General features: G+C 40.8%; 1 protein-coding gene across 8 annotated transcripts in view; it reads left to right on the forward strand.

Annotated features, from left to right (window-relative positions):
• Numb (NUMB endocytic adaptor protein) overlaps window positions 1–20,519 on the forward strand; it is a 123,782-nt gene that overhangs the window by 58,704 nt on the left and 44,559 nt on the right. For 7 of the 8 annotated variants that reach the window (XM_028782169.1, XM_028782173.1, XM_028782170.1 and 4 more), the window contains exons 3-4: window positions 4,484–4,568; window positions 18,645–18,785. In XM_028782169.1, the coding sequence (XP_028638002.1) occupies window positions 18,660–18,785 (126 nt within the window). In that variant the 5' untranslated portion in view covers window positions 4,484–4,568; window positions 18,645–18,659. The remainder of the gene's footprint in view (window positions 1–4,483; window positions 4,569–18,644; window positions 18,786–20,519) is intronic. The other variant, XM_028782167.1, reaches the window with a different exon arrangement.

Raw genomic sequence — 20,519 nt, forward strand, 5'->3', positions numbered from 1 at the left:
CCAAAGCAAGACAGGAAACCAGCTGGGCAAACTTTAAACTCTGCATCTCCATGTCTGAAGTCAAAGCAGTCTTCAGATCTTCAACTCCTTTTTCATCTTTGTTGACTGCAACAAACTTCCTTATTCTGGACTGGTTCTACTCCCTGTTAGCAGCTTTCCTCAGCAGATAGCCCATGGCTCTGGCATCTTGAACAAACATCTTGGGGTCTCCAAGGTAACTTCAATGTTACAGCTTCTTGTTTCAATGTCTGGGATCCACACATGATTTTCTGGGCTCTTCCAAAGGTCTAGTGTCACTTCTCCAGCTCTGCCCTCTGTGACAGTCTAAGCTCAGAGTAATCCACTCCACTGCTGCTGCTGTTCTTGGTGCTCATCCCATGGTACTGGCGTCTACAATACACTGGGATCTTCTGCTACAACTAGGCCTCACCAATAGTCTCTCATAGGCTCTCTTCATGGTGCCAATCTCAAATGCTTTGCATGACCCCTTCAGTCACAGGCTGTCAACTGCAGTTGGGGCTGCACCTTCACCAATGGCCTTCCATGGCCTCTCACAGTGCGGAGCAGCCTCAGCTGCTCTTCATGACCCCTTCATGCCTTCAAAACCAGTACCACCTGGGTGGTTCTTATACATTATCAAGTACAGCTGCAGCACGAGGTATCATCTTGGCTGTCTCTGGAACACAGCTTCTTTGTGCTCTCAGAAAACAGCTCCATGATTTCACCTCAATGATGCTGGTCTCTTCTTAATCACCGCTAATTTCTTGTCTCCAGCTAACCAGCATCAGTTGTCCCAGGAGTCCCGTGGCCAAAGCTGTCTTCTACTGCTTGCTGGGGCTGAAACATGGCCCCCTTGTTCTATTGCATATCACCAGCTTTCTGCTTTCCAAATCCTTCACTGCCTAAACTTGGATGCCCTGGATCTTGCTCCATAGACTGACTTTGAACTCAGAAATCTGCATGCCTCTCCCCTAAACACTGAGATTAAAGGTGTGGTCCACCAAGCCTGGATTTAAACCACCTAGAACTTGCTATGTTCTAGGCTGGCCTTAAACTCAGAGTTCTGCTTGTCTTTGCCTCCTGGGATTAAAGGCTTGCACTACCATGCCTGGACCTAAATTTAGCTGGGTGGAATTTTGCCCCAAAATCACTACTCCCTTAATTCAATTTAATATCCTTGAACATAGGAATCAGCTCCATTTCATTCCTGGTGCCCCTTTAATAACATATATTTTATATTTTTTCTTTCTAAGCTTGCCACACTTGTTCAAAATGCTCTTCATGAAACTTAACCAGAGAACAAAGTCTCTGCTGGTTTTTTTTTTTTTTTGAGACTTCTTTGTCAATGCAATTAATATAAATCTTTTTACCATAACCTCAGGTAGACTCTTCAGACAAGGGCAAAAAGCAGCCACATTCTTCATCAGTATACCACAAATACAGTTTCTGTGCCACATACTGAAATTCTTCTCCTCTGAAACCTCTTGGGCCAGGTCTGCATAGTTCAAATCACTCACAGTAACTAACTTAAGTCTTCCATATTCCTCGTAAGACAGCCCATTAAGCCCCACTTAAAACATTCCATGGATTTCCAAATCCACATTCTTTCAAACAAAAGCATGGCCAGGCCTATTACAGCACCAGTCCCTGATACCAATTTCTGCCTTAGTTAGGATTTTACTGCTGTGAACAGACACCATGACCAAGGCAAATCTTTTAAAGGACTGTATTTAGTTGGGGCTGGTTTACAGGTTCAGAGGTTCAGTCCATTATCCTCAAGGTGGAAACATGGCAGCATCCAGGCAGACATGGTGCACGGAGAGCTGAGAGTTCTACATCTTTATCTGAAGGCTTCTAGTGGAATACTGGCTTCAGGCAACTAGGATGAGGGTCTTAAAGCCCACACCCACAGTGATAGATCTACTCCAACAGGGCCACACCTTCTAATAGTGTCACTCCCTGGGCAGAGCATATAGACCGCTACGTTGTCAATCTTCTTTTCAAAAATACGCTCAGATTTATTTAGTACATTTTTTTAAAAGATTTATTTTATTTATATGAGTACACTGTAACTGTCAGACACACCAGAAGAGGGCATCAGATCCCATTACAGATGGTTGTGAGTCACCATGTGGTTGCTGGGAATTGAACTCAGGACCTCTGGAAGAGCAGTCAGTGCTCTTAACCGCTGAGCCATCTCTCCAGCCCATTTAGTACATTTTTATTTCTCCTCATATTTAATAGTAACCAGTAGTCAATATGCACCTTGTTGACCAAAGAATAGCTTTTGTATTTATTTTTTTATATTCATAACTTAGAGCTGTCTGTTTTTTTAATGTTTTATCTTTCCAGAAACCTTCATTTTTTTTTTCTAACTCAGTAATCTCAACTTTTAAAGCAGGTAGCAATTTGTTTCTTTCTAAATACATTTTTTGTTTGTTTGTTTGTTTTTGGTTTTTCGAGACAGGGTTTCTGTGTAGCCCTGGCTGTCCTGGAACTCACTCTGTAGACCAGGCTGGCCTCGAACTCAGGAATCCACCTGCCTCTGCCTCCCAAGTGCTGTGATTAAAGGCGTGTGCCATCACTGCCCGGCTTCTAAATGCATTTTAATGTCATATAGGTTTTTGTTTTTATATATTTTCTGGATTGTAAGAACTTAAAGAGATGCTATTACTGTTCTTCTGTACTCCTGATACTCTCAATATTTTAGTTATATTGCACATAGTAAACATTCCATAAATACTTGATCTGAATTGTTCTTAGTCTTGAAAAACATTTTATAACTTAACTTTGCATACATAACAGCTCTCATGAACCAGAGACCTTCAATATACAGATTTCTGTTTTGGTGCTGACAAGATGGCTCAATAGGTGAAACAATGTTGCACCCAAGTTCAATCACTGGACCCCACATAAAGATAGAAAGAGGAGAGAGCTGATTCCATAAACTTGTCTTTGATTTCCAAATATGCTGTGGCACATGGGCTCACACAAGTTATATAAACACTAAACATTTTTAAGAACAGATTTCCTGAGGCTGGAGAGTTGGCCCAGTGGTCAAGAGCACTGCCTGCTCTTTCAGAGGACTCAAATTTGGCTCACAACCATCTGTATGTAACTCCAGTTCCAGGAGATCTGATGCCCTCTTCTGACCTTCAGAATCATTGGGTGCACGCGCGCGCGCGCGCGCACACACACACACACACACACACACACACACACGTAAAACGCTCATATACATAAAATAAATGGATCTATAAACAAAATTTTAGAAATCAGATTTTCTTTTCAACATGCTTCTTTGTGAAGATCCAATTTCGGTTCTTAACTGTAATTCTATATTTATCTTTTACTGGCCTTGAATTTTCTTTGGCACTGGAAGAAATATATAGAACAAAAATATCAAATTATAAATGACTCTTAACACATAGAAGAGCTTCTGTTTGCTGTAGGAAAATGAAAAAAAATTTTGTCTTAGTTGATATAAAAAAAAGGAAAAAAATGGCTGTTTGGTGGTCCTCTCTGCTCTGTCCTCCTCAGCTCCCTTTGAACCCAGATTCAGTTGCATTTTTCTGAGGTTCCTCTCATGTCTGTGTGATCCTGTCCTGTACTGCCCAACCCGAGGCTAGTGTTCCCCCCCTGCCTCAGCCTGCAGCTCCCCCCCAACCAGCTTTCCTTAGGGGTTCAGGCTGCCCTGTGGGGCACCAGCTCTTCTCCTTTCTTAAATCCCTTGTAGGCAAGGCGAGGCCATTCAAGAATGACCTGAGGCACTCTTCCCCTCCCCCTCACTTCCCCATTGGTGACGCATAACTTGATGTCCAGGGATTGATGACTGGGACACCCCTGCCCAATACTTATCGTGTGTTTTGTTAAATTGTTTTTCTTTTTAACTGAGTGGATGAGAGTAAATTGTTGAGAAGGGAGGGTAGGAGATCCAGGAACTGCCAAAGGTCCTGGACTGCTCCTAGTCTGTATCTTTCTCTCACCTTCCCTGGAGATGGGAGCTTCATCCTAGGCCCTTCCATGGTGACATGTAGTACACATTTGAGGGATGGAAAGAATCTGTCCCGCATCAGAAATAAAACTTAATAGGAAAAAAAAAGGAAAATTTGGGTAAGTCTTTAGGATTAATCATAGAGATCCCTCTGTCATTTTGAGTAGGGTTCCCTTGTCCCTTCTCCATTGACCTTTCCTTTTCTGTTTTATTCCCAGGATCCAGTGGTTGGACTTGGGAGTGTGTCTCAGTAGTAGTCGTAGACTAGCATGTGCCTGCAAAGCCCAGATTTTGATCCCTAATGCATTTGGCTTGTATCGGTGGCATTTTATGTTGTGTTTCTGCTCAGCGTGTGGATCTCGAAGCTGCTCAAACTCAGTGCACCCTCATTACAGTAAAGCCATTTTCTGAGAAAGTTGAAAACCTTTTTTTTTGTACCTGTGTCACTAAGAAAAATTGTGTAAGACATTTATTATTCTCATTTTGCAGATGAGGAAACTGACACTTGGTGAAGTTACGAAAGTTGTCCAAAGTCACACAGCTTGTAAAAGGCACAGCCAAGATTCAGAGCCAGGTCTGTCCAACTTCAAAACTACTAATCAAGGCTTAGACACTTGGAAATAGCTGTGATGCACCAACCTATGGTTGTATTGGTATTAATACTGCTTAAGTGTTCCTTAACTCCTGTCCTTCCTCCTGCTTTTAAGTACTATGAAAAGCAATATAGCATAGTAGCTAAGGGTGTGGATTTTGGAGAGAGATACTTACTCTGGGTAGAGATTTTTAAGCTTCTATTTTTACTTATGTGACACGGGGAAGGTTATTAACTCCTTATACGTGAATTTCCCTTTCTGTAAATAGTAATAGTGCTGTTGTTTACCTGGTGAGATTGTCGTGAACATTGTGTAATTTAACACATGGAAGAAACTTTCCTACTTGTCTACACTAAGTATTTTCATCTTTTAACAGCTAGTAAAGAAACAGTCATTATTTTAAATTAATAGGACATTTATTTGAGCAAAGTTTAGGCTACAATATACAAACCAAAGTTAAGATTTAATAAATTAAACCTAGAGAAAAATCACTAATTAGATCAACTTCCGATCTCTTGTGAATCATGTTGGGTAGCTGTTTACAGGTCTGACACCTGCAGGCGCCTTGCCTGCGTATTGTATTAGTCACTTTTGCATCACTGTGGTGACAACACCTGACAGCAGCAATTTAGAGAAGGTGGGTTTGGCTCACATCCTTTCCAAGTAGGAGGCCATAATGGCAGGGAAGACTTGGCCGAGCCTTGAATTCATTCATAAGGGCGCATAGGAGACCTGGTTCCCAATTTTTAAGTCTGTGTTCATAGATGAACTTGGTGCTTGATATAGATGCATGTATGTATATATGTGTGGATGTATTGGTCATATCCGTGCCCTCCCATGATATTTAAAAGTATTTTCTTATTTTATTCTGTGTGTATGTGCGCAATATGTGTACAAGAGCACTTGGAAATCCAAAGAGGCATCGGATCCCCTGGAACTGAAGCTATGGATAGTAGTGAGTCACATGTGGATTCTGGGTTGGTCTCTGTAAGAGCCGCCAGTGCTCTTCACTGCTCTTAACTGCTGAGCCATTTGTCGACCCTTCTCATACAGTCTTGTCTAGTAGTTCCTGCTCCATATTGTTAGCTAATAATTCTTGAGATTTAAAAAAAAATACAGCTTTGCTAATTACTTTGTATTGTTTTATAGTGAGAAAATTGGCTGTATAATCTAGCCTAAAGTGTTATCAGGAGTGCTACTTTCTTCTCATTTTTATGAGCTTTTTTCTATTTATGATTCCTTAAGATAGACACTTATCAGCCGTTCTTTCTCCTCCTTTTTTCTGTGGTGCTGGAAACTGAACCCAGGTCCTCACATATGCTAGGCAGAGGTATCCTGGTTTTATTTTCTAATCTAATTTAAAAGTGGTCCTGGCCCATGAGTCTTTTTATTATTAATTATATATATTTGCAAGTGTGAGGTTTCTATAATTGTCTTTATCTTTCTCTCATGATCAGCTATAATCTGTAGTCCATAAGTCCACGTGTGGTCTTCAATTTTGAAAAGTGTGTATATGTGTGTCTTTCTGTCATATTCAATTTGGATTACAAAACAAGATTCAACTATCTTCTATAATCAAGAAGAGATACATCTAAAGTACAATGATCTAGACAGTCTAAGGCTAAAGGGATGACCCAGAGCGAGCAGGCAAATGAAGTCAGTCCACAGCAGCTGCTGTGTGACGGTGGCTTAGTGCCTTCTCCTCATGATGATAAGGCTTAAATAAATAACCAGTGATCCATGTCTTCATACTTACAGTGGTTTCTAGAAAACTCACTTAGTGTTGTTGATAGAATGATAGTTTCCGGGCTGGAGAGATGGCTCAGTGGTTAAGAGCACTGACTGCTCTTCCAGAGGTCCTGAGTTCAAATCCCAGCAACCACATGGTGGCTCACAGACATCTGTAATGGAATCAAATGCCCTCTTCTGGTGTGTCTGAAGATAGCTACAGTGTACTCATATACATAATATAAATAAATATATCTTTAAAAAAAAAAGAATGATAGTTTCCTTTTTCTCTTTCTGTCTATACTTTTCTTCCCCATCTACCTCTTTGTCCTCATAGATTTTAATATCTGTTACTAGGAAGTGTCTCTCATTTTAATTTGATGAATTTTTCGTAATTAATGAACATTTATTAACACGTTCAGCAGCATTTTTCTTTAGTGAAATATAAAATAGTGGTACATTTTGCAGTTGATGGTATCTTATGTTACTAGTTTCTTGAGTCAGAGCCAAGTTTTCTGGTTCATGATCAAGAAGAATGAGGAACAGGGACAAATACAAGAAGGGCAGGCAAGCTGAGGTATTGAGAAGGAAGGAATCAGCTCGCTAATGAGTTGCCAAATAATGCTTTGGGAGCAGAGGGTGTTTGTGTCCTAGGAACAGGTAAGTTTGGTCCTATCTGTATGTCAATGAGATACTAAGCCAGGATGAATCTGGTTAGTTAATTTATATATAAGTGGGTAATTCTGATCAGATAGGCAGGCATGTATAGGCTAAGGAAAGTCCACCTCAAGTTCCATGTCAGGGCTGAAGAACCAGCAAGTATAAAGAACAGAGGCCAGTGGTGAGCCAGTGTCTTGATAGTTAGGGCTTTTGGATTTTGATTCCTTAGCCCACCAATTAGGTCATTCATTTAAAAACCTTGGTGTTGTTAGAGGTGACCAAGACATAGATTATTGTTTCCCTTGGCTCTGTATCCTGACTGCCTATAGATGAGGGCTGCATTGCTCCGAACTCTGACCTCTGATAAAACACACATTTTTACATGTACAGTACAGTGTGGTTCTTTACCTCATCCTACTTGAAACGTCCCTTTTCTCTATTGTCTTCATATACTTAAATCATTCAAAACCTGTAAAGGATGAAATGTTTGCGTACACATACACACATTCACACTTTGGTTATCCCAAACTCTGTCTTATCCGTGCTAGGCAAGTACCATATTCCTTGCCCAAGGATAGAGTTAAATTTTCTTATCCTGACTCTTCTTCCATCTTACACAGTATTTTGTTGGATACAAGATGTTAGACTGTAACATTTATGTTAGTGACCAGTTAAAGTACTTTGAAAAAAATGAAGGGTTGTGTAATACAATGGGGTTAAGTGTGGAAGCCCATACCTTTAATCCAAGCACGGAAGTAGTTGGATTTCTGTGAGGCTAGCCTAGGCCACCATAGCAAGTTCTAGGACAGTCAGAGATACATAATACAGATACCCTGTTTGTTTGTTTATTTGTTTTAAAAAGAATTGTAAAGGACAGGAGAGATGACTCAGTGATCGAGTGTGCTTGCTACTCTTGCAGTCGGCCTGGGTTCAGTTTCCAACCCCCAGATGAAGGCTCATAACCACCCGTAACCCAGCTCCACTAGGATCTGATATCCTCTTCTGGTTTCTATGGGAGCCAGGTATGCATATAGTACACAGACATATATGCAATCAAGGCACTCATATACAGAAATGTAAAAATAATTCTAAAACCTTTAAAATAGATAAATCCTTTTATTTTTTTTTTAAAAAAAGAATTATAAGGAAAGTTATTTAGAATGTGAAAATGACCTCATTGATGTCATCAGTCGAGGACATTGAAGGTGAAACTTGGACGTATGACAAAGAAATAAGCTCTTGAAAAGTCAAGAAGAAAACATTTCAGGAAAAAGAACAACAGGCCCCAACTGGAAATAAGCTTCAGGAAACAAAAGAACCATAATGACTTACTTAAGGAGACTGCCATTCCAAGCTGAAAGTCAGGCAGGGACCATACCTTAGTATATAAACATTTACTGAATATTTATGTCTGCATGCTGTTTTAAGCATCTGAGTCACTAAAAGCTTAGTTTTAACATGATTTGAAGATACATTTAGAAAGCCAGTGCATGTTTACAATGTTTACATGGTGCTATAATCTTTTTTTAAAAGATTATTTTGGGGACTTTAGATGGCCCAGAAGGTAAGGGTACCTGCCACCGAGTTTATTGATCTGAATTTGATCCCTGGGACCCTCATGTTGGAAAGAGAAAGCAGACTTCTACACTCAGTCAGACAGTGACTAAAACGTTATGGTTGATCAGAGAGGACCAATAGAAATAAGTCCTAGTTTTCACTTTGTAATACTCCAGACAAGAGATGAAGTTGAGTTGGGCCGTGGTGGTTCTGGTGATGGAGACAGCAGTGGACAGGCTGAGGGATGATTTAGAAGTGTTGTTGATGGCTTTGGCTAGGGAGCAGGGATGTAAGTGAGGTAAGAGTGGCGAGAGGGATAAAAGCTGAAGACGATGCAGAAACACTTCTGAAGTGATACACACTTCTGTCCTGCCCTTTCCTCCTCTTCCCTCTCGTTCTTTCCCTCCCCTCTTCTTGCTTCCTACTTTCTCCTCCTGCCTGCCACTTTTCCGCTTCTTCTCATCCCCCTCTTCTCACTTCCCAGTCTTGGAACTGAGCATATTTTTATTCTAGTCTGCCTCTCCAGATTCCAGCACCTTCCTACACTTGACAGATGCTGAAGAGAGAAAAGTCAGTATAAAAAGTAGGTTATCCTTCTCAGGATCTCTGCCCTTTGTCACCAACATGTTCCTTGCTAAATCAGTTGTTGCTACATAGAACAAAATTAAATTTTGTTTTTTAAGTAAAGGTAAGTCTTGAGTATGTTCCTTATGAAATCAGCCTATGAACGTGTGACGGCCATATTGTTTTGTTGTCTTTTATTTTTTCAGGTTTCCCTGTTTAGCATAGGCTGGGTTTGAACTTATGATCCTCCCATCTTAGCCTTATAGATGTGCTAGCACTGCAGTGTCTGGCTTTGAGTATATACCTGTGCATTTTTTAATCTATAAAATGTTACTTAAGTATACTTAAAATATACTTAAGTATTCATGAATCATGAATTCAGTTCACCAGTTGTTTTCTAAATTAAAAAATAAAACTAGGGCTTGGCAGGATGGCTCAGCAGGTAAAAGCATTTGCTTTGTAAACCTGATGGCCTGAGTTTGATCCCTGGGGCCCACAGTGGAACTGACTCCCTAAAAGTTACCATCTGACCTCCGCATGGTACGCTGTGGCACTTGTACACCAGCAGTCACACTCATGTTATGTATACATGCACAGTAGGAATAATAATTTAAGCTTTCAAAGATAGTTTTGTAGTTACAAGAAGAGTCATGTTTGGTTGGTTGTGGAGTTTTTGAAGGGCTAAGAATTGAAGCCAGGTCCTCATGCATGGTAGGTAAGTGCTCTGGTAAGGTACCAGAAAGTCAGGCAAGGCCAGGAGGAATTCCTCAAGTACTGCCTTATTAGCTGTTGCATCTCTCAGTGTTTGAGAATAGCTCACAGTGGCAGCAGGCAGCCTAGGGTGGTGCTGACACTCTCCAGTGTTAGTAGCCCATGTGCGTGTGCTAGTTAAGGAGGCTATTGGGCCTGCAAGTGTTAGAGGTCCTATCTAGGTTCTGGGTTGCAATTGGCGGTGCAGCTTCTAGACAGGCTTAGGTACTGGGATTTCAAAATTTGACAGCTTTTTAAAACTCTTCTGGAGAGCAGGGTCACTTCTCTGGCTCCATCTCGTCTTTTTACTTTCTTCAGCCGAAGCCCTCTATCCTCATCTTGCCCAGACCACCTCTTTGAACTGTTCAGCTGTCTCTTTATGCTGTGGCCATCATCACTGATGCCATTGTCAAGCAGGCAGTTACTGGCCATCTTTCACCACTTCCACCACTGTCAGCTGCCAGTCTTTAAGCCACACCCCCCTTGCAGATGTCAGTGCACCTGGCCACTCTGCCACTTTCACAGCTTGGCCTGCTGACTGCTCAGCTCTCATGGCTATTGTCCTGTGGTTTCTGTCATTGCTGCTACTTTGTTATCTGCTCTACTTTCCTTCATGTTACCGCTCGCCCGCTCGGGCTGCACTGCTAAAAGAGGCAAGGAGAGACTACTTGAGAGACTGTTACTGGGTATAAGATTTCAACATTAGGGAAGCAGGTGCAGATGCTTACAGGGCTGCCTAGGCAGGGTTCACTTTGGCTTGTGATAGCAGAAAACCTATTACATAATGTTTGAAGCGGCCTTAGCTGGATTTGTACCTTCAGAAGCCAGAGCTAGCAGTTTCTGGTAGTTTCCTCAGTATCTGTGTGGCCAGTGCTGGCTTATGGGTAGTCCAGTTGACTTGAAATACAATCCTAGCACTAATTCTGATTTTAATAGTGTTTTTTAAAGATGTTTTTATTTATTTATTATATGTAAGTACACTGTAGCTGTCTTCAGACACCCCATAGAAAGGCATCAGATCTCATGGATGGGTTGTGAGCCACCATGTGGTTGCTGGGATTTGAACTCCTGACCTCTGGAAGAGCAGTCAGTGCTCTTAACCGCTGAGCCATCTCACCGGCCTTAATAGTGCTTTAACAACACATAATACAAGTCTAGTTCCCCAGAAAAAGTTGAGTGACCCCTGGTCACTGTCATTGAGTCACACTCTACCCCTTGCCCTTACTTTGTTTTTACTAAATATTTCCAGGTTCAAATTTTTGTTTCGTGTTTTTTCCCCAATATAAGTCTTTTATTGGTCCCAAAGAGCCCACACAGTACTTGGAATCAGGATCTTGTTTCTGGAGCTAGGTAACTTAGATCTTGCACCTCAGCCTGCTGCACTGTTCCCTTTTCAGACACATAGATGCTATCCATTGTGGCTTGCTGAATCGGCTGCTGAATTTAAAACAAGTTCATTATCATTTCCTTCAAGGATTAATTCATCTTTCTGGGTTCAAGAGACAGAACAAGGGCCGGGCAGTGGTGGTGCACGCCTTTAATCCCAGCACTTGGGAGGCAGAGGCAGGCGGATTTCTGAGTTCGAGGCCAGCCTGGTCTACAGAGTGAGTTCCAGGATAGCCCGGGCTATACAGAGAAACCCTGTCTCGAAAAACCAAAAAAAAAAAAAAAAAGAGAGAGAGACAGAACAAGCAACACCTGCAGAGGTATTTTTCACCCAAGAAATTTTGAATTTCAACCAAAGACCCATTCTCCTGAATAATGACATTGATGAGGAAGTGAGCACACACGGACCTCATCTCATATGGGAGCTCAGTGTAATGCCCTTGTCTTAGTAGGGCTTCCTTTGACGTGAAGAGACACCGTTACCAAGGCAACTCTTATAAAGGACAACATTTAATTGGGGCTGGCTTACAGGTTCAGAGGTTCAGTCCATTATCATTGTGGCAGCATCCAGGCAGGCATGGTGCTAGAGAAGGAGCTGAGAGTTTTACATCTTCATCCAAAAAAAAAACCAGGAGCAGACTGTTTCCAGGCAGCTAGGAGGAGGGTCTCAAAGCCCACCCCCACAGTGATACACTTCCTCCAACAAGGCCACACCTCCTAATAGTGCCACTCCTTGGGCTAAGCATATTTAAACCACCATAACCCTTGATCATGTTCTGAACATGACACCAGATGGTTCTGACAGTGGCCAGTTTTCTGTTACCCCATCATCTGTCAGCCTGGAGCCTTTTCTTTTTCTATCCAAGAAGACTCAGCTCTTCATTAGTGTGATTGAAGTCCCTCAGCAGAGTTCCCCTGGGTCCCTTCACAATGACCGCATGCCCTGGCAGAGTGATATTAACATTTTCTGGAATGTCGATAGTCTGATTGCTGAGACTGGTCTTTATTCTGACAGTAGATGGAGAAAAGAGAGTAGAAATATTTAAGAAAAACAAAGTAAGGGCAAGGGGTAGGTGTGACTCAATGACAGTGACCGGGGGTCACCCACATTTTTCTGAGGATCTAGACTTGTATTATACGTTTTTAATGCACTATTAAAATCAGTATTTGTGCTAGAATTGTCTTTCAACAGCCAATTGGAATACCCATAAGCCAGCACTGGCCTTTTTGAACACAGGTAGATACTGAGGAAACTATGAGACAGGGTTTCACTGTGAAATTCCTAGCTGGCCTGGAATTCATTTTGTGAACCAGGCTGGTTCTGAACTCACAGAAATCTGCCTGTCTCTGCCTCCTGGTTCTGGGATTGTAGGCTTGTGTCATTAGTCTGGCTATTATTATCTTTAAGGAGTGAATAGTGAAATCCTGTATTTAAACATTTGTGAACAAGATAAGTGGGAAGATGAAAATACATAAGCAAGATACCCAAAATAAATATTAGATCATAGGCTACTGTATAAAACAAGGGTGGATTTGTAAGTAAAGGGCCTTGGGAAAGGAAGCATATAACATATGCAGAATTGTAAGTAACCTTAAATGACTCCTGAACCTTGTGGGTGACTGCTGAAGAATGTGATCTAAATGCTAAACAGGACTGAGGAGCGTGTGGGTAGAGAACTGGGACATTCAAACTGTCATTGCTTTATTCTCAAATGCCAGCTAGAGACAGCCAAGGGTTAAAGTTGTTTTAAAATATTTTGTCTGACAGCTAATAGAGCAAATAATTTTTAGTTTTATTATTTTCTTATATTTATTTTCTTGGAAAGTGCTGTAAATGGGAGATTTTTCTTACATAAGTAATACAGCATTCATGGCATCCCAACACACAGCCTATTTCTTTAAAGTTAAACTGAAATATAAGCCAACTCAAATATACCAAAAGCTAAATTTATATGAGAGCTAAATTGTTTCCTTTGAAAAGTAGGACTCAGAAAAAAAGGAAAGAAGAGAAAAAGAAAAGAAACATTAAGCTGACTGGCTGGTTGTATTATCATAGATCTGCAATCCAGTGCTTGGGAGGGCAGAAACAGAAGGATCCAAGTTTGAGGTCATCCTCAGCTACCCATAAAGTTCGAAGCCAGCTTGTGCTATGTAAGCCCTGATCTCAAAAACAAGACACAAGTGCATAAATAAACAAACACTTTGTTTTGTCTAGTTTCCCCTGAATCTGCCTGTAAATGAACTTCTAACAGAAGCTATGAACTTTTAAAATGAGTTTTATTTGCTCTGTAAGTACATGTGTTAATTGCCTGTTTGTGATGAAGCTATACTGTGTTGCCATTCCCTTGGCTCACTGCCTGCGTGAAGCACTGAACCAGAGATAGAATTGAATATGTTAGGCTAAGTTTATCAACTTGACCAATTGTAGTTCAGAAGCTAATTAATGGTTTAACACAGTGGCTCTTAACGTTTCTAATGCTGCAAGTCTTTAATACAGTTCCTCATTTTGTGGTGAACCATACCATAAAATTATTTTCATTGCTGCTTCATAACTTTAACTTTGCTACTGTTATGCATCATAATGTAAGTATAGGTGTTTTCTCATGGTCTTAAGCAACCCCTATGAAAGGGTCTGAGATTTAACAGGTCTAACAGATCTTGGGGGAAAAAATTCTGGAGCTTAGTTGTATCAACTTCACTCTCTTCTCACTACTGCTTTTCTGTGTTTTTCTGTTCCCTTGTCTCCACCAAGGCCACCACCAGTACCCTAGTTTAAGTTCTCATTATAACTTGTCTGTAAGTCCTCCACTTTCAGATTTGTTTTTCCATATTACTAGCAGAGTAGTTAAACCAAATCACAAGTCTGATCATCCCAGTCACGATTTAAATCCTTTACGCAGCTTCTGATTTCCCATAAATCCTAGTTCCTTTTAGATTTCTGGCCTCATCTCTGCTACTCCTTGCTGCGCCACCCCAAATATTGGATTTTTGGCATCTGTACTTTTGTTGACATAGTTGCCCGTCTTAGTTAGGGTTCATTGCTGTGAACAGACAGCATGACCAAGGCAACTCTTAGAAGAAGGACAAACATTTAATTGGGGCTGGCTTACAGATTGAGAGGTTCAGTCCATTATCATCAAGGAAGGAACATGACAGCATCCAGACAGGCATGGTGCAGGAGGAGCTGAGAGTTCAATATCTTGTTCCAAAGGCAAACAGGAAAAGACTCATTCCCAAGCAGCTACAACAGAAGGGTCTTAAAGCCCACGCCCACAGTGACCCACTTCCTCCAACAAGGCCACACCTCCAAAAAGTGCCACTCCCTAGACCAAGCATATTCAAACCACCACATTGCCTCTACTTGAAATACGTTTTATTCTTATACCCCACCATCTGTCGCTAATTTTGGTTCCTAAAACTTGACTTACATTGTGACTGCTTATAGGAAATCCAGGCTTCAGGGTTTCTCTATTATTATAGAGAGTCACTTAAAGTCAAGGAAGTAGTCGTACTAATTTCTGCACTAGTTTTAACAATAGGGCTACATCAGCACATGGTAAGCTTTCTGTTTTCATCGAACCACATAAACTGAGGCGAAGATGAGGTCTTTAGGAATGAGAGGAAAGGGGATGATTTAAGGTATTAGTGTGTGTGAGACAACATCAGTATGCCCATAATGAACTTGAATGAAAGGACGGGAACTAAAAAGTACAAATGCGGAAAAATTGTACTGATGGGGGGATGGTTTGTCTTATTTCTTAAAGAATGGTAGCATGAATAAGAGAGCACAGTTGAACCATGCTATTTACGGAGTACTTTCAACGACTGGAAGAAGTAGAAGAAACCCTTGAGAGTCAACAAATTGATGACGTTAAACTAGAGGAATGCTGGCGTAGAGAGGAGTCTGGGGAGGAGAGAAGCACAGAAGAGATAAGAGTCATGGCATCAGTCCTTTACAGAACAGTTAAGGGGAATAAAAGATTTTCTAGGGACAGTGACACAGCTTCTTCCGTGGGATCACTTGCCACCAAGCCTGAGGACCTGAGGCATTCACATGCTGATAAATGCAGGTGTGGATGTGTGCGTAAACACACACATAAACACGCACACATGCATATACATGTGTACACTCTTTGACAATTGTATATAGTTATCTTTGGAAATTGTAGTATAATGGAACTTTAAAAAGATTAGCCTATAGAGCAAAATAATTCTCTCTCTCTCTCTCTCTTTTTTTTTTTTTGTTTGTTTGTTTTTCAAGACAGGGTTTCTCTGTGTAGCCCTGGCTGTCCTGGAACTCACTTGGTAGACCAGGCTGGCCTTGAACTCAGAAATCCGCCTGCCTCTGCCTGCAAAATAATTCTCTTTTCTTTCTTTCTCTCTCTCTCTCTTTTTTTTTTTCCCTCTAGATTTTTCAAGACAGGGGTTCTCTGTATAGCCCCTTGCTGCCCTGGAAGTCACTATGTAGACCAGATTGGACTCAGACTCACAAAGATTTACCTGCCTCTGTCTCCGAAGTGCTGGAATTAAAGGTGTGTGCTACCACACCTGGCTAATTCTTTTTTGTTGTTGTTATTGTTTTGTTTTGTTTTTTGAGACAGGGTTTCTCTGTATAGCCCTGGCTGTCCTGGAACTCTCTCTGTAGACCAGGCTGGCCTGGAACTCAGAAATCCACCTGCCTCTGCCTCCCAAGTGCTGGGATTAAAGGCGTGCGCCACCACCGCCCAGCTTAATTCTTAATTTTTATACTTAAAAACATATTTATCGCCTATGTTCAACTAGGACCTTTGTCTTTAGGCCAGTGGTAGTTGTTTATTAAGCGCTAGCAAGCAAGATATCATAATTACATATTTTTACCTTTCAAATTTATCTTAGGAATGTTTTGTCATTACTATTTAAATTGCCCTAAACTGTAAAACCTTTTCCTTAAACTTTTTACATGGAAATCCAATAAGATAGATCTCTGAAATTGTGACGGGAGCCTGAAGCCTTTCCTCAGAGTTGTGTCCAATCCTCCAGACTCCTTAACTTTCCTTCTAAACAAGCAGTGGCCGGTGGGTCTTTCCACTGCACTCTCGTGGTTACTTAAAGCATGAGTAAAGAATCATGACAAATACTGATAGCAAACCATTTGAGTACTAAAAGTGGTAAGCTAGTGACACCAATTTTTTTTGACATTTTCATTGTGTTATTTAGCAACCAAAAATGCTACAGTAATACATCTGTGCTAGAAAGTGAATAAATTCTGCCAGTACTCTAGTCTAGACAGTGGGGTAATCCTCTTTTGTCAGTGGCTTTTATATCTCTAGTCTAGACAGTGGGGTAATCCTCTTTTGTCAGTGGGCTTTTATATCTCTGGTCTTTTCCAGCTCTGATCATTTTGTAGTGTTTTCCTACCTACAGAGTAGTCTTAGCATTATGGAGGTCGTTTTTTGTTTCTTCAAATTTACAGTATGCCATGCACGACAGGCACCACATTAGGATTCAGGGGTAGGTACTATTTAAACAAGTAGGATACAGCTTACTGTTAAGGAGGTAGAAATTGTGCCAGGTTCTAATGGACAGTAATAAAAGTCAGCAAAACGCTTAAATGGAATCATGTGGAAGTAGAAGGACCAAGGCCAGGTAAAGACGTCTAAGAAAAAAAACAATTTAACTGTTTTGTTAAATGCTGTCGTCTCTTGGGCTTACACTGAACATGAGTAGACTTTTACAGGAGGCAAACTGAAATATTCTTTCTGTGTAGACAGTGGCACTGAAGAAAAATATGGCTGTAGGGGACTATAAGTAGCTTAATGTAGCTGGAACTTAACATGTGAATGGGGGCTGGTAAGAGAAGGCCTAAGACATGTTTGCCATGCTGAACATTGAGACTTTGAAGGTGATGTGAGCCAATTAAGAGAATTTTAAAGTAGAGGGTTGCACAGTCAGATTGATGTTTTAGAAAACTGACAGTAATCAGAACAGATTAGAATGAATGAAATGAACCTTTATTTGAAGCAGAGTCTAAGTAATGGCCTTTTGCAATAAGTTAGATAAAAAAGTTTCAGAATAGTTGATTTGGACACTGGCCAAATACAGACCTGTCTACCTGAGACCAAGAGTTCAAAGCTAGTCCCAGCAACAAGAGTCCCCTCTTAAAACATTTGGCCATTTTAGGTAACATTATTTCTGAACCTCACAGTGACCCTGGAAGGTAACAGTTACTACCATAACTGACAGAAGTCTAAACTAAGGATTTTAACTTTTAATTTCTTGCCTCGGTCACATCACCATCTATGGCAGCACAGCATTCACACTCAGGTCTTTCTCATTGTAAAGCTTACAGAGTTCTTTCCCTTATGTCAGGTGCCCAGGTACAGAAGCTAGATTTGACCGGAGCCTCCGGCATTGTTTATTAGTCATGAGTGTTTGTGGAACAGCGTTCATTCAGTAAGTGTATGTGAGCCACTCCTCTACTGGTCAGCTCCAGGACACCAGGGCACGAACACGGAACGGGATAGAATCCTGTCCTTGTAGAACTTATATTTCACTGGGAGTAGGTAGGTAATGTAAACAAAGAAATATTTTAGATTCAGACAGTAATTAAGCAAAGCCACCACAAAGAAAAAGCAGGGATTGGGGGAGGTAGCCTTTGCCTTTGGGTTCCATCCCCATCAGGTTCCATGAGGAGTGAGCAGAATTAAATAGGAAAAGAGAAAAGTGACTGGGAAAGGCTCCAAGACACAGTGTTTGCCTGGGATGTACAGGGCTATAGTTTTAATCACTTGCCCTACAGACAAGAAGAAGAGTGACTGTTCACCCAAGCAGCCTGAGCTGTCCTGCCTCTTACCTAATATTCATCAAATCAGGAATACTCATATCTTTCCCTTGACTACCAGTAATAAAGACAACAACAAATGAGGGGTGAGATAGAGCTTGAGAATGAATGAACCGTGGGAGAAGGGGCAGAGTGAAGTAGATGTTAAACAGGTAGAAATTGGTGGACAAGATCACAGAAAGAATGGACGGACGGATGGACGGACGGAGAGCTGGACATGCAACTTAGTTGGCAAAATGTGTGCCTAGCAGGCACAAAATCTTAGATTCAGTCCTTAGCACCAAGTAAACTGAAGCACAGTAGTACATGGCTGTAACCCCAACATTTGAGAGGTAGCGAATGAAAAGTTCAAGGCCACCCTCGTTGGGGGCAGTTGTCATTGGAGGGAACCAAAGTTGTCTTTAAAAAGCGGAATGAGAGCTGTTTTAGACTCACTGTCACTCTGAGAGGAAGTGTGCTAATGTACTAAGCCATCACCCTTCAGAGTGATATATGGGCCTTCAGAGTTTGGGATGATGGGTTTTGTGCTAAAATGGTCATCTGAAGTTGTGTAAGAATGTAATTGTTTGGTATTTCTTCACTGTGTCTTCAGGTTGTAAAAGTTAACATGAACAAACTACGGCAAAGTTTCAGGAGAAAGAAAGATGTTTATGTCCCAGAAGCCAGCCGTCCACATCAGTGGCAGACAGATGAAGAAGGAGTCCGCACTGGAAAGTGTAGCTTCCCAGTTAAGGTAAAACACAAATGCCTTTATGGTTCTCTGTGGGGAAAAAAAAAAAAAAAAAAAAAAAAAAAAAAACAAAACAAACAAAAAAATCATAAGCCAATAAGCTATGCAATCCCATGATGCAGGCTAATGAAGGAGCCTTCCAAAATTAACCTCCTTGTATTCTGCTGCAATGATAGAATTAAGTGAGAAAAAAAAGATTGCAGTTGGTGATTTTTCTTTTTGTATTTAAGTTATTTAAATAAGGATTTGTGCTACGTAATCTGGAATGAGTGTGAATAAGAACAGTCTGTGTGTGGATTGCGTTGGGTGTGGGGTTACTAGGAACTGACCTTTGGGGCTTGAGTGTGCTTGGCAAGCCCTCTACCACTGGGCTACATCCCTGCCTTCTTTTTACTTATTTGAGAAAGGATCTCACTAACTTGTCTAGGCTGTCCTTGAACTTACTCTGTAGTCCTGGTAGGATTTGAATTTGTGATCTTCCTTCCTCAGCTCCCAAGTAGGTGAGGTTTCCCAGAAGCTACACTATCAGGCCTGGCCAAGTAAGACCACTTCTAATGAGAACACAAGTCCTGAGACATCTGAAGATCCTCAGTGACCAGGAATTAAATTCCTTTTAGTGAGGTAGGGTTTTATTTCCAGCACTACCCAACAAAAGCAGCACCTCTCCTCCCCACTCTGAGCCAGGGCTCAATGAATTGTTTGCTTCACTTTTATCATGGTTTAGCCCTGCAGTCTTCTTGTCTTCACTTTTAAACTCTTTCCCCATCATCTGTGGTCAGATTACTTTAGTTCTACTCTTGTTTTCTGTACTTACATTTTTGTTCCGTCATGCTAGATGGTTATCTTGATGTTCCATCAAGAAATCAAAAAATGAAACACTTTCACTTATTTTCAAACTTATATCAGATATTTTTATTTCATTTTTTCACATTTTTGGAATGTTTACATTCTCTTCTATAAATAATAATTATATCTTCTATATATTGAGTTTTCTCTAAAAATTTTTGTTATTAGGCATTAAATTTAATGCCAATCTAAGGAATGTCCTACAATTTCTTCTCTTTGGAGCTATTGATTCATTGATATGTTTGACAGATAATTGCTGAATGTCTGCTGTCTGCCAAGTAGTGTTCTTGGTACTAGGTATACAGTGAGCAGCACAGACAAGATCTCTGCATAGTGTTTTCATGGTAGTGTTTGCTAGAGTGCGAGGAAACAGAATATCTGATGTACCAGGAAGGAACTGTGTATAAAAGAAATAAATGGGGGTAGATACGGTTTAAAATATGTTGGTTATGGAAGTCCTCCTTAGGGGACAAAATGTCATTTCAGAAAACACCCAAAGAAATTCAGAAAATAAGCATTTCAGGTATTGAAGGAAACAGAATGTAGACAAGGGACCAACAAATGGAGTGGCTCTTCAGCAAGACACACCTGGCATAGTAAGAGGCGCCGAGAAAGCCATTGTATGCAGAGCCAGAGGAGCAGGTAGTCATGAAAGCATGTTGGTTAGTTTAGTACTTTCAAATAATATCACACCTACTAGCTGTATTCTTTGATCTAATACTCTTTATAAATTCTAAATTACTGTTTACATGGTACCATGTTTACACTGTTATATATATGAAGAAGTAGTAAATTTTGCTCTCATGTGTATATGGCATGTACAGTCTTCTCCTGATTGGCTTAACAGTTACATGTGTATATGGCATGTACAGTCTTCTCCTGATTGGCTTA

The sequence above is a fragment of the Grammomys surdaster genome, unplaced genomic scaffold (genome assembly GCF_004785775.1).
Source record: "Grammomys surdaster isolate TR1022 unplaced genomic scaffold, NIH_TR_1.0 721, whole genome shotgun sequence".
Taxonomy (NCBI): domain Eukaryota; kingdom Metazoa; phylum Chordata; class Mammalia; order Rodentia; family Muridae; genus Grammomys; species Grammomys surdaster.